At 40.6% G+C, this 27,403-nt stretch overlaps 1 protein-coding gene across 35 annotated transcripts in view; it reads right to left on the reverse strand.

Moving 5' to 3' along the window:
• SH3D19 (SH3 domain containing 19) overlaps positions 1 to 27,403 on the reverse strand; it is a 277,157-nt gene that overhangs the window by 42,850 nt on the left and 206,904 nt on the right. For 17 of the 35 annotated variants that reach the window (XM_063809097.1, XM_063809086.1, XM_063809096.1 and 14 more), the window contains 6 exons: positions 23,774 to 23,814; positions 15,676 to 15,718; positions 13,148 to 13,286; positions 12,865 to 13,018; positions 11,000 to 12,004; positions 2,061 to 2,168 (listed from right to left, as the gene is read on the reverse strand). In XM_063809097.1, the coding sequence (XP_063665167.1) occupies positions 2,061 to 2,168; positions 11,000 to 11,693 (802 nt within the window). In that variant the 5' untranslated portion in view covers positions 11,694 to 12,004; positions 12,865 to 13,018; positions 13,148 to 13,286; positions 15,676 to 15,718; positions 23,774 to 23,814. Of the gene's footprint in view, positions 1 to 2,060; positions 2,169 to 10,999; positions 12,005 to 12,855; positions 13,019 to 13,147; positions 13,287 to 15,675; positions 15,719 to 18,005; positions 18,047 to 23,773; positions 23,815 to 27,403 lie in introns of all 35 variants that reach the window. The other 18 variants (XM_063809099.1, XM_054683909.2, XM_009448407.5 and 15 more) reach the window with 4 other exon arrangements.

Raw genomic sequence — 27,403 nt, forward strand, 5'->3', positions numbered from 1 at the left:
TTTTTTTTTTTGAGATGGAGTCTCATTCTATTGCCCAGGTTGGAGTGCAGCGGCATGATCTTCGCTCACTGCAACCTCCACCTCCTGGGTTCAAGCAATTCTTGTGCCTCAGCCTCCCAAGTAGCTGGGATTACAGGTGTGTGCCACCATGCTTGGCTAACTTTTTTGTATTTTTGATAGAGACGGGGTTTCACCATGTTGGCCAGGCTGGTCTCGAACTCCTGACCTCAAGTGATCTGCCCACCTCAGCTTCCCAAAGTGCAGGGATTACAGGTGTGAGCCACCATGCCTGGCCTACCACTGGTTTTTAAATCTAACATTAAAATATTACCTCTAAAAAAATAAAATATAACTTCCTAAGAAACTAGAACCAGAATTTGATACCTTAGATTTTTTTCTCCTCCACATTCTTCATAGCAACTCAATTCAATTTTCTTGCTACTTGGCTGAGAGCCATCAGTTAGTAACAGAATCATCAAAAAACTGAAACCAAGATGATCCTTCTGGGTAGTGCTTTATAGAAAAACCAAACTCCTAAAATAAAGGGAATATGCCTGCATACAATCCTGGGTGCTACAGGTGAAAGAGTGGAATGCTTGTTCTGCTTTAGGAGGAATGAAGTGGGCAGAATCTCTTGTTAGACAAAGGAAAGAATGCATGCGGGCTATGATATAAAGGCATTGCAGGCATAAATGAAATCAGACGCCCACAGAGAAAGCTGTGTGATCACTCCAAGCAGTGCCATGAACTGCTCTGGAACCCACTGTGTGTGTGTGTACACATACACAAACACCCTTTTAATCACACTTTTTAATAATCTGGTGCCTAAAATAAATAATTCTGGCCCTTGTGGCTTTCCCATTATAATAAATATCAGATTTCTTTTTGAAGTACTTATTAAAGCTCCTATAGAATTTCATTTGTTATACTATTAAAAAATCAAGTAAGGAAAAAATCAAGTAAGGAAGTAAACCAAAATGTAACGTTACACTAATTTTTTTTTTTTTTTTTTTTTTTTGAGATGGAGTCTCGCTCTGTCACCCAGGCTGTAATGCAGTGGCACGATCTCGGCTCACTGCAAGCTCCACCTCCCAGGTTCAAGTGATTCTCCTGCCTCAGCCTCCCAAGTAGTTGGGACTACAGGCGCGCAGCACCACACCCAGCTAATTTTTGTATTTTTAGTAGAGACAGGGTTTCACCATGTTGGCCAGGATAGTCCTGATCTCTTGACCTCGTGATCCACCTGCCTTGGCCTCCCAAAGTGCTGGGATTACCGGCATCAACCACTGCACCTGGCCAATTTAAGAAGTATTTTTATAAACTATTATTTAAAGCTTTGGTTACTGCTCTTCACCGAATTCACACATAGCCATATTTGAGATTATGCTGATTGCAATAATATACTCCTGACTGATAGACATATACACCTTTATTTGCTATTAGTTTAGATTACTTTCCCACCAAATCTGTACCAGAGGTGTTAACATGGGATATAACAATTGTTCTAAATTTCAGTTTCCCTCTATTCTCTGTCTAAAGACAACATTAAAGAAAAATGAAATCCCCAGCCTGACCAATGTGGTGAAACCCCATCTGTACTAAAAATACAAAAATTAGCCAGGTGTGGTGGCGTGTGCCTGTAGTCCCAGCTACTCAGGAGGCTAAGACAGGAGAATTGCTTGAATCCGGGAGGCAGAGGGTGCAGTGAGCTGAGATTGTGCCACTGCACTCCAGCCTGGGTGAGAGAGCGTGACTCCCAAAAAAAAGAGGAAAAGGAAGGGAAGGGAAGGGAAAGGGAAGCGAAGGGGAAAGGGAAAGGGAAGCGAAGGGGAAAGGGAAAGGGAAGTGAAGGGGAAAGGGAAAGGGAAGCGAAGGGGAAAGGGAAATCCAAATTTACTGAACTAATTCTTCAAAGAATTGTGAAAAAACAATTTGCTTTTAAATAGCTTTGACTATGAATGGCAGATTATGCATAATTTCAAAAGCAGACATTGATAAATTAGCATATATTTCTCCCAGCCTCTTGAAGAAGCTAATAAAGAAAGCAGAGAAGTGCTTACATTTTCCTGGTTTGGCTGGAATTCGAATTACAGTGGGCTTCCTGGTGGGTGCTGGTTGAACTGCTCGTTCTTTTATTGGTTCTGTTTTTGCAGGGAGCTGAAAGGGATCTAATGAAAAACATAGTTTATTTTGCATGTTTTAGTTAACATGGACTGAAACAAAAAACCTCATTCATAATTTAAGAGTCATATTTTTCATGCCCCTGGGGAAACTATTCATGGATAAACAAAATCTCAGTTTGCAGAGACAAAAACAAAGTTGGAGCTCATAAAAGGAAATAACTTAGTGTTCTGTAAATAATTCATGCAGCTTTTCTTCCTCTCTGATGAGAGAGATTGAGGATGATCTTGAATTATGTAGAAGCTGATCTTTCAGGGGACTGTAATCATTTCATACGTGTCTGCCTGAAAATGAGGGGCAACTGAGATGAGGAGACCATCTTTCCCACATCCTAAAGCCTCCCAGATGCCACAGAGAGGAAAGACTCTTTCCCTGTACACCCCCTGTGCCTGTCCCAGAATATTTACTCCCAGGGCCCTCACCCTACCCAGTGCTGTGCCTGGCACAGGGAAGGTGCTTAGCAGTCTCCGATTTAGTAGTTTAGTAAAACTATACTTTAGTAACATGAAAATGAAAAACATTCTATCCCAGAAATAAAATAAGACATATCCCTTCAAATATTTAATTTTGGGGCAAGGGTATATGACTCGGCATTCCTCCATCTTAACCGATTTATTAAGTAATTGCAGTTGTTGTCATTGAAAGTAATGCGCCAACCCAATATTTTAAATGGACAGTATATACTTAGGAGAAATACTTTAAACAAAAGCATGGCTGTAAACCTTTTTAGTGAAACAGTTTTTAATATAAGTGTCCTTTTTAGTGGTTTGGAAAAATGACTATACTTTTTTTTTTAATGGGAAATCTACAAGTAAAAAGATTAACAAAAATAAAAGAAAATGCTCTATAATGGATATTCTACTCAGCACACAGGATCGCATGAGACTGTCTTTGCTTTTATTTAATGAGAGGCGAAATGAGTATATGCTGTAATTCTGCACCTGTTCTATGTATCTTGCCTGCGGGGAGATACTCTCTATAAAACTATGCACTCCATAGCTCCTGTGATGAACAGCATTCAAATTCTGTCTGTTATAAGGTGTAATTCAATAAGCACCTTTTGCTGAGCAGCTCTTTGCAGGATACGTGAAGGGCTGAGCTAAGAATAAAAGCCCTTTTGGCAATCTGATACTTCGCCTTCTCTTCCACTCAGTTCTCAGTCGATCTCACCATCAGATACCCTGCCAAAGGCATCACTCTCTCACCAGTCACTTGCTCACATATTTATGCCAGTAACAGTGCTGGGTGGGGAAATATGATGGTAAAGTACAATCCTATTTTAAGTTTCTTATCTACCACTTAGGAAGGGTCCCCAGATGGCAAGCTAGCTAAAATTATTATTATGCTACTGAGGAAAAAAAAAATAGATGACTCCTCTGTGGAATCTTACCAGCTCACAGTGAGTGAGGCTAGTCTTACATTAAAAAAACCAACTCAAGATTATCAAAAGAATGTCATCAAACTTAAAAAAAAACTACTATATTAATAATATAACTTTTTTCCACTGTGACCTATGTCACCCATAAAACAAAGCTCCTGTTTTTAGATTTAACCAAATTCCTTAATTCTTTAATTTATTATAACAAATATATAACAAGTATAATAGTACTTTTTTTACTTCACAGAAATATTTGTTGTAAAAGTGAGAAACATTAAGAATTATATAAAATAGAAAAAGAAAACCTCTTGTAATCTCATCTCTCTAAAATTAATTATTGTCTAAAATTTGGTATATCTGTCCATGTATTTTCTATAAATATTACATGTATTATTATTATATAAATATTTTGAAAAACAAACCCAGGATCATTTTATATCAATTTCTTTGTAGTTTTATATCAATTTCTTAGCACTTTTATATCAATTTCTTTGTAGCACTTTTGTTCATTCAATATTGACTGGGTGCCTGCTATGCATTAAACACTATTTTACGGCTTCCGCCCTGTCTGGGACGTGAGGAGTGCCTCTGCCCGACCACCGCCCCATCTGGGAAGTGAGGAGCGCCTCTGCCCGGCCGCCCCACCGTCTGGGAAGTGAGGAGCGCCTCTTACCGGCCACCCCGTCTGGGAAGTGAGGCGCGCCTCTGCCCGGCCGCTGTGCAACCTTCCAAGTGTGAAGTGACAGCCTTGTGTGTGATCTTTTCTGTCTTCCCCAAGTTTGCATTTTCAACATTAAACTTTACTTTTTAGTTAAAAAAACAAAACAAAACAAAACACTATTTTAGGTGCTGGGAATATAGCAGTGAACAAAGCACAGAACTCTGCCTTCATGGAGCTTGCATTCCAGCAGGAAGATCGAGACAAGAAACAATACATGTAACAGATACGCAATTCACGAGGTTTATTAGAAGGTGAGAAGTATATTGAAAAATGAAAAAGCAGAACAAGGTGAGGAACTTCAGGTGTGGGCAGAAGGGAAGCAGGTTGCAGAAGGAAACAGGAGTGCAGCAGGTGAGGCAGGTGACATTGTCTTTCCAAAAACTGGATTTTACATATTTGAATAGTTCTTCCAATAATCATTCATGGTGTCCTATCTTTCGAGTAGCATTTCTTTCTTTTTTTTTTTTTTTTGAGACACGGTCTCACTCTCACCCACTCACTCTGTCTCACGGTGTCACTCTGTCACTCCACCCAGGCTGGAGTGCAGTGGTGCAATCACGACTCATTGCAGCCTCAACCTCCTGGGCTCAAGCAATCCTCCCACCTCAGCCTCCTGAGTATCTGGTACTACAGGAATGTGCCACCATGCCTGGCTAATTTTTATTTTTTGTAGAGATGAGGTTTCACTGTGTTGTCCAGGCTGGTCTTGACTTCTTGGGCTCAAGTGATCCTCCCACCTTGGCCTCTCAAAGTGCTGGGATTATAGGTGTGAGCCACTGTGCCTGGCCTGAAGTGCTATTTCTTTAACAGCTGCTTTTGGTATCAATACCCTGTTGGTTATTAGTTTAAAATTTTAGTTAATGATGCTTTTTGGGTGGGTGTGAAGGGGGAAGAAAATCTTGAGCATGTAATGACTTAAATTGTTTCCCAAATCAAATTAAATTCTGGGCCAGTATAAGACCTACACACTCACACTTCACAAGTGAGGGCATGGATGGGGGTAGGGGCGGGCAGGGAAAGGAGAAAAGAGGACAATCAGCACCCCTGAGGGGTTGAACATAGGGGGCATCCAAAACGTGCTTGCTGTGGGAAGAATGGCCTCAGGAAATCCTGACCCAAATCCTGCACACAGTGTGGGCAGATCTCACCTATTGTGTTAAAGGGTCCAATCATTTTTTGTTTTAACCTGAAGGATTTAAATTGAAGTAGCATAGGTATAACTTATGAAGTATTCAAAGTGTCCTAGCTTACTCTCTCATTTTTTTAATTTTTAATACCGTTAGCTGTTTTTTAATAACTGGCACTCAGATAGTGTATAATTATTCTACTATACATATCTCCGGGAAAAAAAATTCTTTCTCCATGTGGCGAGGCAAGGAAGTCTTCGTGTTCCACCACCGCAGGCTGTTTGGCAGGAGTGGTCTGTTTAATGATCTCCCCCAGCTGTGCTCACTGAGTCAGTGAGCTCTGCATCTGCCTCTCTGTCTGCATGTTGTCTGGGCTGTGATCCATGTGAGGAGTGCAGATTAGTGGGGAGGATAAACAGCATCACTTCAATGAGACGGTGGAGCCAGAGGCCTGTTTTTTATCTTATGATGGTGTGCAAGTTTCTCTCTAGCAACGTAAGTTCACTTTTTATGTCTTTTCCTAAGAGGGCTATTTTTTCCAACAGAAGTTGTAAGTGGGCAACATATAAAGCAAGGCTGGCACCTCATATTGGGGTACTCCAGACACCACCAGGTAAGAAACTGGATCATTAGTACTAGTTAAAATGTTTAAAGATCATAACCTTTGACTAGTAGTCCCACGTTCAGAAATTTATTCTTCAGAAATAAAAGCATCAGCAGAAGTGAACATGCTTATGAGGGTATTTACTGCAGCATTTTTTGTAGTGGCAAAAACCAACAAGGAACAAAACAAAACAACATCCCCCTGCCCCACTAAATAAAACAAACAAAACAACCTGGATGTCCATCAACAGGGGAAATACTGAACCAGCTATGATATACTATGAGCTATCAGGCAGGATACCTCATAGTAGGAGAAAATGAATTAGAATTAGACTTATTATCCTGAAGAGAAGTGATAAATGTCATTGTTTTTTAAAGCACTCTGCTGAGTAACAGGTATCGTATGGTAAAAATTTCTGGAAAAAGTCCATTATGTGTATATGTGTAAGCTTTGGTTTGGCATGCCCAAAGGCACAGAAGGCTGCATACTTTGTTCACACTGGTTACCGTGGGGAGTTTACATTTTTTTTTTAATCCAAAATCTCTGAATTGTTTGACTTGTTACAACGAATATATTTTACTTTTCTAACAGAAACAAATCCAATAAAATAAATTCAATCATAAGGAAAAAGTTACAAGATTAAGCTGAGTTAACACCTCTGCCAAACAAACCAGAACGAAACCACTTAAAAATAAGAGAACAAAAGAAACTTCTGGTTTCTTTTGTTGCTTTTTCAAGGCAATAATGGCCATAAAATTTTCCATAAAGTAACTAGAAAAATAAAAACTCTTTTTTTGGGGTTCAATTTAAAAGGAAATAATGCAGATATAAAATTTTGAATTTATCTAATTTAGACATATTTAGTTCATAACAAGTAGCTTCTATTTGTAACCCTGAATAATATAACCATTTAGATAAATCACTATTTTATTATTTTAAAAATTTTTACTTATCAGAATCTGAGGGTCAGTGGGGGAAGCAGTTCTTCAGAAGTGGCAAAGACGACAAGAGATAATTCGCCCAGTTTCTTTCAGCCTAATTATGCTTATGTTCAGCTCTTTTAAAAAGATTATTGATTAACTATCTTGTTAAAGGTAATGCCTCCACATGGTCTGAAATTCAAAAGGGAGCAAAATGCATACAGTGAAAACCAGGTTCCCTGTTCTCTCCTATCCAGTTCCTTCATAAAAGACACACTTTGTACCACCTTTTCATACATTACTGTACATTGCATTTGACATTTAACACAAACAATAGCTAAAATAACATAAAAAGTATCCTGTATCTTGCATTTTTCACCTAATAATATCTTGGAGGTTGGTCCAAAGTAGGGGATAATAGGTCTCCCTCCCTTTTAATTATCACACAATACTCCATTGTTATGGATGTACTATAATTTATTTAAGCAGTCCATTGACATTTATTTCCAATATTCTGTAGTAGAAGTCCTTAATCTAGAGCCCAAAATGGGCCCTCTAAGCTCTGGATATTGTACCTTGAATTGTGTACACATGAGCTAATGGCTATTTTCTTTTTTTTTTTTCCTCACAGCTCTAAACAGTCACTGAATTAATGGCTATTTTCAAGGGAGAGAAAAGACTTTCAGGCTACGTCAGATTCTCAGAGTTTGGTAATCTGGAAAGGGTTAAGAACTTGCTGCCATAATTCTATCACAGACTGCTCTTGCTTCTACAGAAAAACAAAAAACAAAAAACACGGAGCATCTTAAGAAGAATCTCCTATCTGAATCTAAGACAAGAAAATGGCATTTTTGTCTACTTTTATTTGCAGTGATGGCATTTTTGTCTACTTGTATTTGCAATGTTTATTCTGTCTTCCCTCTACCCCCTCACACCAGCACCAATTATTCCACACCTGCTGGTGAACAAGCAGAGGCCTCTTTACACCTATATCCGCATGGTCTTCATTACTGGATTGAGAAAAACACTGATGATGAAGTAGTTTTCCGCCCATTACCTGTCTCTAATAATATGCTTGTCATCACAATTAGTTTCACCATCCCTGGCTTGCTTTTCTGTCATTTCTTTCCCTTGAGTTCTGTTAATAGCAGAAATTGGCTGCTAAACTATTATTCTGGTCTGTGTAATGGGGCTGATGGCAGAAACATTCTGCTTCTTTTGACAACTGGGTATGATTTGTAAAGGTGTGAAGAAGAATTGCTAATACTTCTGGGCTCCATTACATTAACCTGGAAGGCATTCTACCCAAGAAATGAATCCAATATTAAATTGCCTGTTTTATGAGTTTTCCTTTAATAATTTTTCTAATCTTTACAATGTTTTCATAGCTTCAGTATTTTCAGATCTCTATTTCCTGAGATTAATATGGCAACTTCATTTTATGAATGCTATTTTATTAGATTTTCTTTATTTTTGAGGTAAGAGAAACCGAAGGGAAGACTTATTTGTAAGTTTCTCGTCTTTCTCCTGTGTTCCTCTCCCAGTTTCTGCCTGGTGTCTGGATGATTAGGCAAGGTTTCCCAGGACCATAAACCTTTATTTACAATGACAATGCTACCAAAATACCACCAAAAAGTCACAAAGCCCCAAATCAAAAAGCAAACAAAAATCCCTCCACAGGTCAAGGCATTCAGAGGTGATCCTGAAGGCCTTTGGAGGGCATAAGTAGGGAGGCAAAAAGCACCAGTGTGCATTCTAGAAACTCCCCCTGGGTAGCCACAGTATGGATTGTGATAGGATTGTCTGAGTGGGCTCAATTTGGGAGGCCACTGCAGTCATCAGAGTGTAAAGGCCTAAAGTGGGGCAGAACAGGGAAGGATGAAAAGGAGAGGCAGAGTCAAGAACTATTTGGAAGGTAAAACCAGCAGGAGTTGGTAACTAATTAGATGTGAAGGCAGAGAAGTAACAATAATAACTACTAATTAATGATCATAGGGCTTTCCTGCATAATCACATTTAACCCTTGCAATACCCTAGGTGAGGAGTAGTATTACGTCTAAACAAATGAGGAAACAGAGGCACTGTGAGGTTAAGAAAATTGCCCAAGGTCATGTAACAAATATGGTAGACCCTGGCAGACTCCAAATCTGAACAGCTAGCCACTGTGTGACACGGTGAGAAGACTCAAGGATGATCTCTGGGTTTCTCCAGGGAAGGCTGGTGTGTGTGTGATGGTGTCACTAGTGAGTTGCAAAATATAGGAAGAAAGAAGATTTAGAAAGAAGATAGTATTCAGCTCAGTATAACTCCATAGTCAAGAGCAATGGTTAAAGTCAGATAGCACAAGCAAATTACACACTTTGCTAAAAGACGCCCCAATAATTAAATGTTGTTCAATGAAGTGGTAGAAATCAAGAAATGGAAAAGGCTGAGTATGAAGCATGAGACTGTATTCATGCTTAAAGTATATTGTTGACCTTCCTTTTTGAAGATGACTATAATTATCTGCTAGATGATACAAAGTAAATTCTCAGCAATTATTAGTTGAGTTGCCATCCCCATAGAAACTAGCAAGTTCTACAAAAGGTAATATTTCTTTAGCTTGCTGCTGTTGGGTTTATCTATCCCTGTCCTTCTCTGAATCTTGTTAATACCAAAAAGGTTTATATAAGAAAATGGTATTATCAAAGACTTGAAAAGTTTTTAAAGTGTTGCCTGGTTAAGGATTCATGAAAATATTGGGTAGCAACATTATACAGTGAAAAATAAACTAGGCTTAGAATAAAAACACTAAGTTTGAATCCTGACTTGAACAATTGTTTTATGACACTGGGCAAGTGATCCATAGATCTCTCTCAGTCTCACTGTCTTCATTTGCAAACTCAGGCCAATGATATCTCACAGACGGTTGTTGCAATTATTAAATAAAATAATGTATGTCTCAGTATTTAGCAGAGCATTACGTACACTGCAGAAGCTTAATATATTCAAATGTTTTTCCTTCCACCCTTTATGGACAAAAGCCATGTATGTCTTTTAGTTTATACGCTAAAATGTTGTGTGTCAGTTACAATGTTCTGTGCATGATGAATATTTAATAATGTGTATGTTTGTTTTCATTTTAAACACACCTGTGCTATGCAGAATGTGGCTGTGAAATCACAGAGCCTGTACTATTTTGATGCATGTTAAACATTTATACAGTGACAGTTAAGCTTTTGAAAATTCTATTAAGTTTATATGTTCACAAATTCCACCCAAATAAGTCAACAGCAGTAAAAGAAATCTTATCAATGACAAGTAGAGCAGCTTAGTTTGACAAATCAAAAATAAGCTTTACCATCACACTCTCCAACGGAACAGTTAGAGGAAAGAAAACATACTCTCTGCCTTCTGGGATATTTAATTGTACTGATCTTGGCAGCTAACTTATATCTGTTTATTTTATTTACAAAACTTTTCACTCTCAAGGGAAGATGTTCTGTGAAGATTAAAGGAACAATTTTGCAACATGTGGCTGGGTCCTCATTCCGTACATTTTCGAGTCCTCCCCTGGAGCTGGCCCCTCTCCCAGCACTCCCAGCTGAGGCCCATTTCATCTGAGGAGCCCCTCTGGGGCCACTGCATGACTTCCCATCTAAGAGAAGCTTCCTCTGCATCCTTCTACATGTTCCATAACCTCCCTGGATCCTTTCAATGTGAAGTCTGAACTTCTATCTGCCAAGAGTAAGGGGAGCCAGCCCCACAACCTATTATAGTTCAGCTCCTAGCCCCAGTCTGCTTACTTCTGGCTCATATAATAGTAATCGATGCATGTGTCTCCCCATTTCTGACTCCATCACCCCCATCCCATATTTTCCCTTCCCTCCCTGTCTCCATTCCCCACATAGCTCCCATGTTTCTTGATCTCTCTGTTCATTCCTCTGTTTCTATACACACACATGCATGTGCACATACTTGTATACACACACCTCAATAACTTATGTACCAGAAACTAAAACAGCAAGTGCCATTTAAAATACCCTATCATGAGTTTAGATTCCCCTCCACTGCTGATTTTTCACTCACCTAGAACCATCTCTGAACCAACAGATTCTTCAGCCAGGTTCCCCGATGGGGTGGGCAAAACATCATCATCAAAGCTGATGAGATCGATGTCCACCAAGGGCTTGCTCTGCAGAACTGGAACTGGGGGGTTGGCTGGGGGCCCTTCTCCCAGTGACTTGTATGCTTTGGCTTGTGATGCCCCTGCGAGTCGGGGAGGAACAGTGACAGGTTTCAGTGGAGCTGAAGGGTTGCTGGGGTTTTCTGAGGAAACAGATTTCTTCAGCAGCAAAGGCCGCGGGGCAGGAGTTGGCACTTTCTTCCCACTATCAGAGCTCTCAGACAGGGGCCCTCTTCCCGGAATCTCAGGATTAACACTTCGTATAAGGCCAGGGTTTGGTTTCTTTGGCAATTCAGGTTTGGTTACTGGGATGCTTCCCGCTTCTTGCAGGGGAGGGTATGGGGTGAGTCCTTCCTTGGAGGTCACCTTGAGTCTGTTCTCAGTCCCAGAGTCCCACTCTCCAGAAGCTCTGTTAGCAGCTGGTTTGGGAGCTACAGAAGGTTTCCCTGAGGAAACAGTAGGCTTTGGAGGAAGTGAACGTGGAGTAATTTCTGGTTTCTTGGGCAGTCCTGAGGTTTCTATGTTTGTCTGACCCTCAAACACTTTAATTCTGGAAACAATACTATTTTGGCTTTGTTCCGTGTTCATAATGTTCATCACTGCCTGACTGTCTGAGGTGCTAGCGTTGTCCAGCAGAGACTGGGGCCGGCCTGGGGATGACTCCTCTCCTATGGCTGCTGGGCTGATTTTCTGTTGACTTTGCTCTTTAATGTGAGAATCTCTGGGTATTGGTCTGAGGTTGCTTTTTGATCTTGGTTTTGGCACTGGACATCTTGTAGCACTGGGGTTTTCTGGACAATTCGGTTCTTCAGAAATATCAAAGACGATTAAAGGTGCCACATTTGTTGGAAGATTGCCAGACGAGACTGCTGAGAAAGGCTGAAGAGGCTTGAGAGGTGCCTGTAGTGCTGACAAGACCAAAACAAAACCAAAACAAATAAAAACAAGCCATAACGTTAACAATTTATAAGGAAAAAAATAGAAGATACACAGATTTAAAACTACATACATGGAATATCAAGAGATTTTGGTTTCTTTTAATTAGTAAAAAGTGATTCAAAAATGGAAATGTTTATTCTGTTTCCTGTAGGAGTGCTCTTCATATAACAATTTTTTTTTTTTGAGACAGGGTCTTGCTCTGTTGCCCTGGCTGGTGTACAGTGGCTCTAACACGGCTCACTGCAGCCTCACCCTCCAGTGCTCAAGCGATCCTCTCACTTCAGCTTCCTGAGTAGCTGGGACTACAGACACATACCACCACACTCAGCGAATGTTTGCATTTTTTTTGCAGAGATGGGATTTCACCATGTTGCCCAGGCTGGTCTCAAACTCCTGTGCTCAAGCAATCCACCCGCCTTAGTCTCCCAAAGCGCTGGGATTAAAGGCATAAGCCACAGTGCAACACTTTAAAAAAGCCTAACAGGACAATCACCCTTAGCATCCCATCAAGTATAAGTTGCTAAATATAAGATCCTTCTCAGAGGGAATAAAGGGAATCAGTGGTAATACCCACCATGAATTATACGGATAATGTTTTTGTGATATAAACTAGGGTAAGCTCAAGAGATTGGGGCTGCAGTTTGTAAGAATGATCTATTATAATCATCACCGGACACCCAAATAAAGCAAGCACACAGTGATCACACTGACTGGGCAGCAGAGCTCAATGAATTATGCACAAATTGCAAATTATTTTAAAGGCTGGAAGCCTATGGATTACTTCCCTAGAACTAGGTCAGAATTAGGGAAGACAAATTACTTGCATTACTTTGAGGCAGATCGTTGTCTATTTCTTCTGAAAAGTCAGTCTGAGTTGCAGAAGTAATAGTGTGCCTTGGAGTAGCAGCAGCATTATTATTATTTGTAGTATTAACTTGAACTTGGTTGATTTCTTTTATAACTTGTTCATAGGATGGTGGGAGCTGAAAAGTAAAGAATGAAGATTTTAGACATCTAAGGGCAATAGCTAAGGTGTTGACAGTCTCACTGTTCTTATCTTCCAATTTCATTTAAAAAATAAAATGCAAAGAGATAATGTAATGTTTATTCACCTCAGCAGGAACCAGCTCATTAGGCCTCCAAGAGCCTGCTGCAGATGATGTAGGAAATCCCAGTCCTGGGGGTGGGGTTCCTGGAAACCACGAGGCTGGCCTCAGTGGCTCAGCTGCCACAATGGTGATCTCTGGGCGCCTAGTGGACAGAAGCCTCAGTGAAGTTTTGCAGAATGGTAACAAGCTATTGTCTATCTATAAATGTTCAAAGATTCATGAAAACCACCATCAACCAAAAAAGTTGTAAGAACTAACACAGTCACATAAATGACCTGTCAGGCCTGGGCTGTCTCTGAGAGTACACCCAGACAGGCTTCAAGAGAGCAAATGACAATCATCCTCTATGACTTTGGCCTCAAAAAGTTAGAGTTGGACCCTGGGCACACTTGGCTCTGCCTTGGTTGATAAGGATAAGAACTAAGTAAGGCCTATACAATCTCTTCATTCCAGGGCTATCTAGCCTTAGGGCAAACATACAGTGTAAGGTATAAAAGCCCATTAGTCAAATGGAATTGTTTTTCTGTTATTATTATTATTATCTGAGACAGAGTCTCACTCTGTTGCCCAGGCTGGAGTGCAGTGGTGACGCGATCTCGATCTTGGCTCCCTGCAACCTCCGCCTCTCAGGTTCAAGCAATTCTCACACCTCAGCCTCCCGAGCAGCTGGGATTACAGGCATGTGCCACCATACCCGGCTAATTTTTGTATTTTTAGTAGAGATGGGGTTTCACCATATTGGTCAGGCTGATCTCGAACTCCTGACCACAAGCAATCTGCCCACCTCAGCCTCCCAAAGTGCTGGGATTAGAGGTGTGAGCCACTGCACCCAGCTTGGTTTTCTGTTATTATAAAGTGCATACTCTGAAATGCAAAATTACCATTTAAAAAGAATATCCTCTTCTGCCTTACTTCATCTCTGTTTCAATTCACAGTTATGTTTAAGTGTTTTGGGTTTATATGTTCACTTCTAGACTTTGATATGTGTCTCTGGGTTCGTGATCAGGTTTGTATATGATTTGATGATTAATTTTTAATACTGGAGAGCTATAGTGATTTAGGCATGACTCCTTTTATCTTTTTCTTAATCTGATTCTACATTCTCATGTTTAAAGTAATTAATTAATTTTGTAGAGACAGGGCCTCACTCTGTTGCCCAGGCTGGAGTGCAGTGGCACAATCATAGCTCACTGCAGCCTCGAGCTCCCCGCCCCTCAGCTTCCTGAGTAGCTAGGACTACAGGCACATGCCACCATGCCTGGCTGATTTTTAAGATTTTTTGTAGAGACGAGGGCTCACTATCTTGCTCAGGCAGGTTTCGAACTCCTGGCCTCAAGCAATCCTTCCAAAGTGTTGGGATTAAAGGTGTAAGGCACTGTGCCTGGAGCATGTTTAAATTTTCTCTTAAACCTGATTTCCTAACAAACACCAACTGTGTGACCCTGAACAAATCAATCAAGTTTTGATTGGAAAACTCAGTTTTCTCATGGAACATACATGGATGATAATACCTGCTCTGCCTTTCTCTAGCACTCTATGGAAAATAAAAACAAAAAAGCACTGTCATTCTCAAAATTATGCATTACACATACTCATGCTACATTGTGAAACAGTAGAACTTGATCATTGATAAAATTTGAACTGCACTTCCTAAGAACCTTTGCTTATAGCTTTTGTCTAAATAGTAAGAGTTATTAGTTAATAAACATTAAGCATCATATGTATATTAATTCTTATGACAACCTTGTGATGTAGGTATGATTAGCACCATTTTAAAGCTGGGATAAAGAAGCTAGAGAGATTAAGCAGCTTGTCATCCAAGGTCACATGGTAGGAAAGTGGCGGTCAGGATTTGAATTTGGTTCTGACTCTAAAGTCCTTCATTATTCTATACTATACTGTAAGCAATTTGACAGCAGGGACCATGACTTATGAAAACCTCTCTATCTGATTGAATGTCATGATGTAATGTAAAAAAAAAATCTATCCATCCATTTAGCCATTTGTCCATCCATCCTTCTGTCCATTCTATTGTCCATCTGTCCACTGGTCCTTCTATCTACCCAAATATTATCTTTCCTCCCTTCTCTTTTCCCTTCCTTTTTCCAAAAAGCCATCCAGCCTTTATTCATTGTGCCTACCTCCTCTTTTCCTTTCTTTATCCTTCCATTCAATTTTCTATCCTGTCATCCATCCATTTGGTTAGGCAACATGTAGTAAGTAGCATGAGGTACAAAGCATTTCTCTGAAGCAGTTACAATGCTTTACATGTAACAGTTGTTTAATAAACATTTAAAAAATCAACTTCAATAAATAACTATACTCAAAAGAACATTTTCAAGCCTGTATCACTCCTTCTCTCAAGCAAAATCATCTTTCAAACTTATAAGTTAATTCAGGAGATATATTGATGAAGCAGAATACAAGAATACATTGCTTATGAAAGTGAAACATTTAATTTGCTACCTGATAACACACTTTTACTCAATTATTAGTCTAATATATGTCCTCCATTATAAATATAACCATACCTTCTATCTCGATGAAGTTCACTCTGAATAGAAGTCCGAGAAGCTGTTGAAGAAGGAATAAACTGGTATAGTACAAAATTAGTATGTTTGGTAAGGGTTTGAATTTTTACAAAGTACACAATTGGAAAAAGCTTATACTTGACATCATATAGAATGTATGAATTTTAATATCCTTAAAAAAAAGTAAATCAAAACAATCATTTTATTAGCATAAAGTTAATTATGGTTATATATTAGAGATTGCATAATACATAGATTTCAAAAACTCCCCAAAGAACATTCTGTAGTTGTGAAAATAGTTTGAAGAATGAACAGAGAAAAGAAGACAGCTATTAAATATAAATTGCATGGTTGGAGCATTAAGATGATGACATGAAGTAACAATGGGCAGAAAAAATTTTAAATATCAATTCCAATCTATATGACTATGCTTTTGTGATGTTTGTTTATAAATCTATTGTAGAATGAAACTGGTCAAATTTTCAACTTTTGTCTAACTTATGTGACATTTTATAACCTTTAAGTTGTTTTATTAATTTTGAGACAGGGTCTCACTCTGTTGCTCAGGTTGGAGAGCAGTGACATGATGTTCAGGGCTCAATGCAGCCTCAAGTTCCCAGGCTCAAGTGATCCTCCTTCCTCAGCCTCCCAAGTAGCTGGGACTACAGGCACATGACACCATGCCCTGGTAATTTTTTGTATGTTTTGTAGAGATGAGGTTTCGCCATGTTGCTGGTCTCAAGCTCCTGGGTTCAAGCGATCCTCCTGCCTGGGCTTCCCAAAGTGCTGGGATTACAGGCATGAGCCACTATGCCCAGCCTTTTATTACTTAAACTAAGATATAATAATTAATGTAAAAGGTGTTCAAATCACTTTTATAAACTTGTTTATAGCACATATTATTGTATATGCAGCACTGACTTTTTCCTTAAGTCTCAAACTCAAGTCCTTAAGCTTGATAGTTTAAATTTTTTCCAAAATTTTACTTTATAAAGTAAACTAAGTTTTAATCAGATAATCTGGAACATATCACATATGGGGTCATTTTATTTTCTTTTTTTTTTTTTTTGAGACAGAGTCTCACTCTGTCGCCCAGGCTGGAGTGCAGTGGCGCGATTTTGGCTCACTGCAAGCTCTGCCTCCTGGGTTTACACCATTCTCTTGCCTCATCTTCCAGAGTAGCTGGGACTACAGGCGCCCGCGACCATGCCTGGCTGATTTTTTATATTTTTAGTAGATGCGGGGTTTCACTGTGTTAGCCAGGATGGTCTCGATCTCCTGACCTTGTGATCCACTCGCCTTGGCCTCCCAAAGTGCTGGCTTTACAGGTGTGAGCCACTGCACCCGACCCACATGGGGTCAATTTTACAATTTTTATGTAATAGAGACTATTACCTCTATTTTTCTTTATTTCTTTTTCTTTTTTTTTTTTTTTTTCCTGAGATGGGGTCTCGCTCTGTCGCCCAGGCTGGAGTGCAGTGGCGCCATCTCGGCTCACTGCAAGCTCCGCCTCCCGGGTTCATGCCATTCTCCTGCCTCAGCCTCCTGAGTAGCTGGGAGTACAGGTGCCTGCCACCATGCCCGGCTATTTTTTTTTTTTTTTTTTTGTATTTTTAGTAGAGATGGGGTTTCACTGTGTTAGCCAGGATGGTCTTGATCTCCTGACCTTGTGATCCTCCCACCTCAGCCTCCCAAAGTGCTGGGATTACAGGCATGAGCCACCACGCCCAGCCTACCTCTATTTTTCAAGGAACATATTCTAAAGATCTCTTTGGGGAAAAAAATCTTCTAATACTATAGTGTAAAGATCTGTGCACAAAGGAAATTTGTTTCAGATATAAACTATTTTAACCAGTTGCTCTCATATCTCTGTAATACTCAACTTGTTCAATTCTTCCTATTTGAAAAGATTGGAAGCGTAGATCTTTCCCCTCTGAACAAGGAGGCTGTCAAAACTGGGGGAGGCAGGGGTGGAAGTGGAAGGTGGGAATGAAGTTTAGGCTGGATTGGAGCCGTAACAGGTGAACCTCTGCTGGGTTGGCAAAGCAAACCTCTAACATCTGAAACCAAAACCCCTGGGTTTCTACTTGGAGGATGTCCTCATATTCATATCATCAACTGGTTTGACTGACTATTAACATTTTTATCAAGAGCTAAACCAAGCTGACAGGGAGGCTAGAGCTCTGCATGGTGTGTCTGATTTGTAAGGATGGTTTCATTAAGTCAGAGGCCCATTCAAGTTTGCTACAATCACATCACCACCATCACTAATGCTGAAATCAGCAGGGATAACACTTTTAAAAGACTTCATGTTATCGTCACAAACATACCTCTTCCACGGGGCATTTTTGCTGTGTACTATTCATGAGTGCTAAGGGAAAAAAAGAAGGGGTTATAGAAGAGGAAAGGAAGAGAAAAGAGTGAACCTAGTTGCCTAAGCTTTAAAAGGAATTCAGGAGCATGACTGTCTTGCCATACCACTGTTTTTCCCTGCTATGCACACTTAAATGGAAAAGGAAAGTTGATGATCCACAGATTCAGAGAGTAAAGAAATACTGCCGCAAAGATTTGTCTGTGCAGACCAGGATATCCACACACATAACCAGTTGAAAAACCCGCTTGTAGGGCTTTTTTTTTTAATTTTTTTGAGACAAGGTCTTGCTCTGTCACCCAGGCTGGAGTGCGGTGGCACAATATTGGCTCACTGCAGCCTCGACTTCCCTGGCTCAAGCGATCTTCCTGCCTCAGCCCCCTGAGTAGCTGGGACTACAGGCATGCACGACCACACCTGGCTCCTTTTCGTATCTTTTGTAGAAACGGGGTTTTGCTATGCTGCCCAGACTGGTCTCGACTTCCTGACCTCAAGTGATCCGCCCACCTTGGCCTCCTAAAGTGCTAGGATTACAGGCATGAGCCTAGGATTACATGCCTGGCCTGTCTGCAGTTTTTAACAACGGTTTTAAAAAATCTAAAAACTATTTTGCAAAATCAATTTGCTACTTCAATAAGTATTGATTTTAAAGTATGAATAGTACTTAAAAGGTAATTCAGTAGTCGATCTACATTGTTTAAAATCAGCAATTTTAACTTGATTCTGCCCGTTCACACCAGAGGTCATTCACAGCAGGCCCCCTGGCAGCAGAGTGGCACTGCCGCTGAAGAACATGGAGGGGTCTTGCAGTCGTACGTACAGATGTCCTTCTGCACATCCTTCAAGAATCACTGCTTTCCCCTCTCCTTGTCTGGTTTTTTTCACATTCACTTATCTATGAAATCTTTCTTTTCTCTCTTGATCCTTCTGGAAAAACTGACACCTTCTGTCAGTGCTGAACAAGATTAATAGCTACAAACACTTTTGGTTTTCACTGCAGATTTTCATGTGTTGTCTCATGCTCTTTGTGCTAATTTCTCAACTATCTGCTTATACATTTCATTCTCACTTTCCCAGATTAAACAAATTTGCTGTAGTTGCCAGGAAAATCGAATTTGCCAGATTGCCCATATAGATAAGCATGTCCCATTTTACCTCTCTGCCACAAGCTGCTAGTCTGGTACGTTTTGGGTTAATGCCACAGAATAAAGGCAGTATTTTCAGTTAGAGTTATCCTATCATTTTACAGAATTATTTTCAAACTTTTTCTTTCTTTCTTTTTTTTTTTGAGCTGGGGTCTCTCTCTGTCGCCCAGGCTGGAGTGCAGTGGCACGACCTTGGCTCACTGGAACCTCTGCCTTCCAGGTTCAAGCGATTCTCCTGCCTCATCCTTCCTAGTAGCTGGGATTACAGGTGCCCACCACTGCGCCGGGTTAATTTTTGTATTTTTAGTAGAGATGGGGTTTCACCATGTTGGCCAGGCTGGTCTCGAATTCCTGACCTCAGGTGATCCGCCCGCCTCAGCCTCCCAAAGTGCTGGGATTATAGGTGTGAGCCACAGTGCCTGGCCTATTTTCAAACTTTTCGAGTTCAAGTGGTTAAATTCTAAATACAAAACATATTCATGTTAAAGTTGAGATGTAGATGTGCAGTATTACCACCAATAAAGAATCTTCTCGAATTCCAGCAGGATCACAAGCCTGGAAAGGCCCTCAGCGATCGTCCTACTCAAACTTCACAGAGGAGGAGACTGAGATACAGAGGGGTTAAATGAATTACCCCAGGTCCAACAGCCCTTTAGGAGCAAGGCTAGGAGCAGTTTGTTTCTTGAAGCAGTTTAACGCTGTGTGGAGCCAGGAAAGTGGGATGCTAGCTAGTCTTGATCTAAATAATTCAAAATTATCAATAAAATGATGTCAGAAGAAATAAACACATAGAAGGATTATTAATTATAAATACCCTTGCTATAGAACTATGAATGAATGATCAATGAACTAAGAATGAAAGATCAATGAAAATCACAATAATATAAGAAACTTACTGACTACATTTGTTTGGGACAGGGTATAAGAGTTAGATGCATTTGACATGATAACAAGAATGTCTCTGGAGTGGAAAGCTCAATGGCCTTGAAGTCAGGAAACAAGGTTCGTATCTTGGCTCTACCTTGTGAAGCCACTTAACCTTTCTGGGACTCAGTTTCACTACCACATGTAAAATGGGTCAACACCTACCATGCACAGTGTTATTTTATAATGTATGGAAACAGTTCCTGACTTATGGTAGGTAAACAATATTAACTAAGTCTGAATTTCAGAAAATAATTTTCTCTTAAAAAGTTAATGAAAGGAAGAACATAAAATTCTAGATGTATCCAATTAGGATACATCAAAACACTTTACCAAAAATACTCAGGATTCACAAGAATACATGCAAAGAAAAGGACCCCAAGGCTTGACTGGAACCAGAATCATTATGAAATAAGTTGAACTACAACCAGTTAAAGAATATCACTTTAACAATGGGATAAAGTCTTTCCGCTTGCCAGGGTTAGATGACTGAGTATGGGATAGTAACACACACATTTTAATGGGCTGGCTAAGATAAAAATTATTTACAGCTTTTTCTTATAGAATAGGCAAAAAGAAGAAAACAAAAGGGAATGGCACAATTGTTACTGATTCTGTATTTATATGTTATCATGAAAGGATCTGTTTGGCCTTCTTGCCTAAACATCAGGAATACAAGTATTTCTTTAGTGTTTACAAAGCGACTGACAGAAGAATTAAAAGACAACTGAGTTAAAAACCAAAAAACACCAGCTACCTCAAAGCAAGGTTTTTCCCTTTGTTTCATATCCTCCTTCCTCTCTCTGCTAGGGCCCTGTTTCACCGTTTTCTCTTCTTTCATGGCTCCAGTCTGATCCCTCCACTGACTGCTTCCCTGCTGCCTACAAATGTCTTCATGCTTCCTCATCCTAAGCATAGTCAGATCTCCTCTTTCCTTAACTCTGCCTCCTTCTCAAATTACAGTCCATATCTCTCCTGTTCACCACCAAATTTCATAGAAGAGTAGGCTACCCTAGCCGCCCCAACTTCCACATATTCTATTCATTGTTGAAATTGAAGTGTGGCTTCCAACTTCAGTATTTACTGAAACTGCTCTCTCGTGGGTCTCAATTGACCTCCTAAGTGCCAGACACAATAACCTGTTCTCAGCACCTTTTGCTTGGCCTGGCTTTAGTATTAAGAGCTATTGGTGATTCACCTGTTCCTTTTAAAATCTTCTCCTTTGACCTCTAAAACACAGCTGTGTCCTGTGTTTTTTTTTTTTTTTTTTTACTCTGACCATCCCTTTTTAGCTTTTATTGCCCATGTCTTCGCTGTGCCTTGCACAGCATAGGGGCCTCTAGGTGAGCAAGATCCATCTTGGGGGATCCATGGGAAGTCAGGCACAGATTGTGATTCCCTAACAAAAAAGTCCTGAAATCCAAGGGAATTAAGGCAAGAAGCCAGGGAACAAAGTGCAGGAGCCCACAGATATGACTCAGTGAAAGGAGGCCTTTCACAGCAGGGCTGGGTTCATTGGGTCATGCATTTTTGCCTTATGCCTCTTGAAGGCATAGCTTGTCCTCAGACGTCAGCGTCTCCAAGATTCTATCCCTTCTCATCTTTCCTATCCTGTGTACTTTCTCCCTACATGTTTGGCTACTTCCAGGATTTTGCTTATAACAGTGATTACTCTAAGTTATATCTCCAGCCAATAAATTCTTGCCTAAGTTCTAGATCCTAATTTTGTATTTAAATTATCTCTCTGCCCGTCATCGCCTGCCACCCACAACCCAAGGGTTATAAGGCATGAAAGGCTATCAAGAATTTTTCATTTTTATATCTGAATTCTCTTCATCTTATACCATAGCATTCCCACATATTTATAGTTCACCAATAAAGAAAAAAAATGGAGTGGGGAAACATGGCATATTTTTCTGTATTGTCAGCTTGTAAAATTTTCACTGGAATTGTTCAAATGCATATTCTTCATGACCTGTGAATATCCTAAATTCATAATGGGCATGGTGGCTCACACCTGTAATCCTAGCACTTTGGGAGACCAAGGCGGGCAAATCACTTGAGGTCAGGAGACCAGCCTGACCAATGTGGTGAAATCCCATCTCTACTAAAAATACAAAAATTAGCCGGGCATGGTGGTGGGTGCCTGTAATCCCAGCTACTCAAGAGGCTGAGGCAGGAGAATTGCTTGAGCCTAGGAGGTGGAGGTAGCAACGAGACAAGATCGCGCCACTGCAGTCCAGCCTGGGCGACAGTGAGAGACTATGTATCAGAGGGGGAAAAACAACCAAGTTATGTTTCTAAAAATAGGGCACATTCTCCTCGGGGTGGTAACCTCAGCTCAAATAATGCAAAGAACATCTAAAATCCTATCTTTATCCTTTTCTAACACAGGTAATCCATGTTCTATTTTTAAAGAGATCTTTCCAGAGCCTTTTATTTAAAAAAGTGTTAAAATACCACACTAATAGCAAGTTTTGAAGTTTTAACCAAGAGATAAGGACAGAAAATAGAAATGTTCCTTTCTGATGGGAATTCTACTCTTAGCACTTCTATCTTGATATGGTAGTATAAGCCCATCTTTATAGGCACTTATACAGTTAAAAAATATATTGTGAAAAGTACCTGTAGAAACAAATGAACCAAAAGGAACAGGATTTAATACTTCTTTTTTCTTTTCTTTGAGACAGAGTTTTGCTCTTGTTGCCCAGGCTGGAGTGCAGTGGCACAATCTTGGCTCACTGCAACCTCCACCTCCTGGGTTCAAGCCATTCTCCTGCCTCAGCCTCCCGAGTAGCTGGGATTACAGGTGCCTGCCACCACGCCCAGCTAATTTTTGTATTTTTAGTAGAGACGAGGTTTCACCATGTTGGTTGGGCTGGTCTTGGAACTCCTGACCTCAGGTGATCCACCTGCCTCAGCCCCCAAAAAAGTGCTGGGATTACAGGCATGAGCCACCGTGCCTGCCAGGATTTAATATTTCTTAAACCTGTTAGATATCTCTAACTCTAGAAAATGGTTACATAATTTTTTTTTTTTTTTTTTTTTTTTTTGAGACGGAGTCTCGCTCTGTCGCCCAGGCTGGAGTGCAGTGGCGCGATCTCGGCTCACTGCAACCTCTGCCTCCCGGGTTCACGCCATTCTCCTGCCTCAGCCTCCCAAGTAGCTGGGACTACAGGTGCCTGCCACTACGCCCGGCTAATTTTTGGTATTTTTAGTAGAGTCAGGGTTTCACCGTGTTAGCCAGGATGGTCTTGATCTCCTGACCTCGTGATCCGCCTGCCTTGGCCTCCCAAAGTGCTGGGATTACAGGCATGAGCCACCGCACCCGGCCGCTACATAAAATTTATATTAGATCACAGAAACTAACTAGAGAGGCAAATTAAAAAAAAAAACAGCTTTATAGTATCACATTTGGGATTAAGGAAAAAAAACCCCAGCTTTGTTCTGCAAGAGAAAAACACAGTTCTGAGAAACCGGCTTATCAATAAATATAGGCTGAAAAGTAGCTGTTTGTCTGAAATGCTTTAATACCTCTTAGGAGAAGCTACTCTTGGGTTCTTTGTAGATTCGTCAAATACAATCACCTGCTGGAAATCTAAATCATCACTTAAAATTATTACAGAGGAAAATATAGAGAAAGAAAAAACAAACTTACATCTCTTGATTACCGCTCTAATGGATGACAAGGGTCCTTGGCTAGAAAAAGAAAGAAAACTTATTATACATTCATTAATCCTTTTGAAAAGAGCCATTCATAAGGCCAAGTCATTTCTGGGATTCAATATGGTGCTAAGCCACAAGTTTGATACATTATTTACTGGCCTATCCTCTTTAAAAATCAAAAATTAAAGAAATTTTTAAAACTTGCCTTTAATTTGTTTTATGGGAAATATATTTGCAGTGTAAGTAAAATTTTGCCTTAAAATTGCTTTCATAGCTACTTACATACTGTATCTTCCAGTGAAAATCTGGATACCACTCGTAATTAGACAGCATTACATGGCACTCAAAAGAACTTTATTCCTTATGGCTCTTTTGTGTTTGACACTGAAATTCCTATCTTCATATATCACATCAAAGTACATAATCTATATAGTCAATTTGACCTAAGGAACAACAGCATTTCTTCTTAAGATTAGAATTTAAAACATCACCACCTAAAAATAAAATAATCTTGTGAGACTTTCCCCTCTCCCTTCCCAGACTCCCTGTCTCTCTCTCCCCCTTCTTTCTCTCCCTTTCTCCCCTCCTACCCAACACCCTGCTTCCTCTCTTGCTCTTCTGCCTTTCACCATGGGATGACACGGCAACAAGAAGACCCTCTCCAGATACCAGCCTCTCAATCTTGGACTTCCCAGCCTCCATACCCATGAGCCAATAAATTTCTGTTCATTATAAATTACCCATTTTGTGGTATTATAGGAGCACAAAATTGACTAAGACAATACTATTGTGTTATACAGAGGGAAAGATTAAGCTCTAGGAGGTCTCTGATACCTTAAAGCGAGGACTGTAATATAAAGATACAACTGTTTACAGTAATACTGATTTTTTAAAGAGTGCTTAAAGGCTTTCTGTAAAACAGCTACATGAAAAAAGAATTAGTATAAGGTAGAGGCGGAATGTCCCTCATCCAAAATGCTTGGGACCAGAATTATTTAGGATTTCTTTTTATTTTGGAATATTTGCATTGTATACTTACCAGTTAAGTATCCCTAATCCAAAAATCTGAAATCTGAAATGACATAATGAGCATTTCCTTTGAACATTATGTTACTACTGCTCAAAAAATTTCAAATTTTGAAGCATTCTGGATTTCGGATTAGGGATACTCAATCTTAATATGGAAGGGGTAACAGCCCTCTTAGTGAATACATCACAATCTCCTTGCTCACTACCACTGATTTGGCAGGGATGATATTATGAATTTAAAACATCCTTTGTTTCTTTTTTTGAGAAGGAAGATGTATTGATTGGGGTGGAACACGGAAGGTGTTACAGGTTGAAGCATATCCTCCCTCAAAAAGAAATGTTGATGTCCTTACCAGTAGGACTTCAGAATGTGATCTTACTTGAAAATAGAGTCAATACAGATGTAATTAGTTAAGATAAGGTCATACTGGAGTTGGATGGGCCCCAATCCAACATAACTGGTTTCTTAGAAGATGGCCATCTGAAGAGCCAAACCAAGGTACACCAAAGACTGCTGGTCAACCTCCATAAGCTAATAGGCAAGGAAGAAATCACCTGTGAGTTTCAGAGGGGGCATAGCCCTGCTGACACCTTGATTTCAGACTTCCAGCTTCCAAGACTGTGAGACAGTAAGTTTCTGTTTTTGTTTTTGTTTTTTGTTTTTTTAATTTTTAGACAGAGTCTCGCTCTGTCGCCCAGGGTGGAGTGCAGTGGTGTGATCTCGGCTCACTGCCAGCTCTGCCTCCCGGGTTCACACCATTCTCCTGCCTCAGCCTCCCAAGCAGCTGGGACTACAGGCACCCACCATCATGCCCAGCTGATTTTTTGTATTTTTAGTAGAGACAGGGTTTCACTGTGCTAGCCAGGATGGTCTCGATCTCCTGACCTCGTGATCTGCCCGCCTTGGCCTCCCAAAGTGCTGGGATTACAGGTGTGAGCCACCACGCCCGGCCAAGTTTCTGTTGTTTTAAGTCACTCAGTGATATGGTTTGGCTGTGTCCCCACCCAAATCTCATCATGAATTGTAACTCCCACAATTCCGTGTCGTGGGATGAACCTGGTTGGAGGTGACTGAATTATGGGGGCAGGTTTTTCCTGTGTAGTTCTCACGATAGTGAATAAGTCTCATGAGATCTGATGGTTTTAAAAAGAGGCGTTCCCTTGCACAAACAATATTCTCTTGTCTGTCGCCTTGTGAGATGTGCTTTTCACCTTCTGCTGTGATTGTGAGGCCTCTCCAGCCATGTGGAACTGTGAGTCCAAAAAGAAAGTTTACAAAACTTTCTTTTGTAAACTGCCCAGTCTCGGGTATGTCTTTATCAGCAGTGTGAAAACAGGCTAATACAGTAAATTGGTACTAGTAGAGTGGGTGCTGCTGTAGATACCCCAAAATGTGGAAGCGACTTTGGAACTGGGTAACAGGCAGGGGTTGGAATAGTTTGGAGGGTTCAGAAGAAGACAGGAAAATGTGGGACAGTTTGGAACTTCCTAGAGACTTGCTGAATGGCTTTGCCCAAAATGCTGATAATGATATGGATAATGAAAACCAGGCTGAGGTGTTCTCAGATGGAGATGAGGAACTTGTTGGGAACTTGAGCAAAGGTGACTCTTGTTATGTTTTAGCAAAGAGACTGGTGGCATTTTGCATCTGCCCTAGAGATTTGTGGAACTCTGAACTTGAGAGAGATGATTTAGGGCCTTTGGCAGAAGAAATTTCTAAGCAGCAAAGCATTCAAAAAGTCACTTGGGTTCTTTTAAAGGCATTCAATTTTATAAGGGAAGCAGAGCATAAAAGTTGGGGAAATTTGCAGCCTGACAATGTGATAAAAGAGAAAATCCCATTTTCTGAGGAGAAATTCAAAATGGCTGCAGAAACTTGCATAAGTAACAAGGGGCCAAATGTTAATCCCCAAGACACTATGGGGAGAATGTCTCCAGGGCATGTCACAGGTCTTCATGGCAGCTCCTCCCATCACAGGCCCTGAGACCTAGGAGAAAAAAATGGTTTCATGGGTTAGGCCCAGGGTTCCTCTGCTGTGTGCACTCTAGGGACTTGGTGCCCTGCCTCCCAGCCACTCCAGCTGTGGCTGAAAGGGGCCAACGTAGAGCTTGGTCCGTGGCTTCAGAGGGTGCAAGCCCCAAGACTTGGCAGCTTCCACGTGGTGTTGAGCGTGCAAGTGCACAGAAGTCAAGAATTGAGGTTTGGGAACCTCCATCTAGATTTCAGGGGATTTATGGAAACACCTGGATGTCCAGGCAGAAGTTTGCTGCAGGGGTGGGGCTCTCAAGGAGAACCTCTGATAGGGCAGTGCAGAAGGGAAATGTGGGGTCGGAGCCCCAACACAGAGTCCCTACTGGGGCATCGCCTAGTGGAGCTGGGAGAATAGGGCCACTGTCCTCCAGACCCCAGAACAGTAGATCCACTGACAGCTTGCACTGTGCTCCTGGAAAAGCCGCAGACACTCAACGCCAGCTGTTAAAGCAGCTGGGAGGGAGGCTATACCCTGCAAAGCCACAGGGGTGGAGCTGCCCAAGACCATGGGAACCCACCTCTTGCATCAGCATGACCTGGATCATTTTGGACCTGGCGTCA

Source organism: Pan troglodytes, chromosome 3, assembly GCF_028858775.2.
Source record: "Pan troglodytes isolate AG18354 chromosome 3, NHGRI_mPanTro3-v2.0_pri, whole genome shotgun sequence".
In the NCBI taxonomy this organism is placed as follows: Eukaryota; Metazoa; Chordata; class Mammalia; order Primates; family Hominidae; genus Pan; species Pan troglodytes.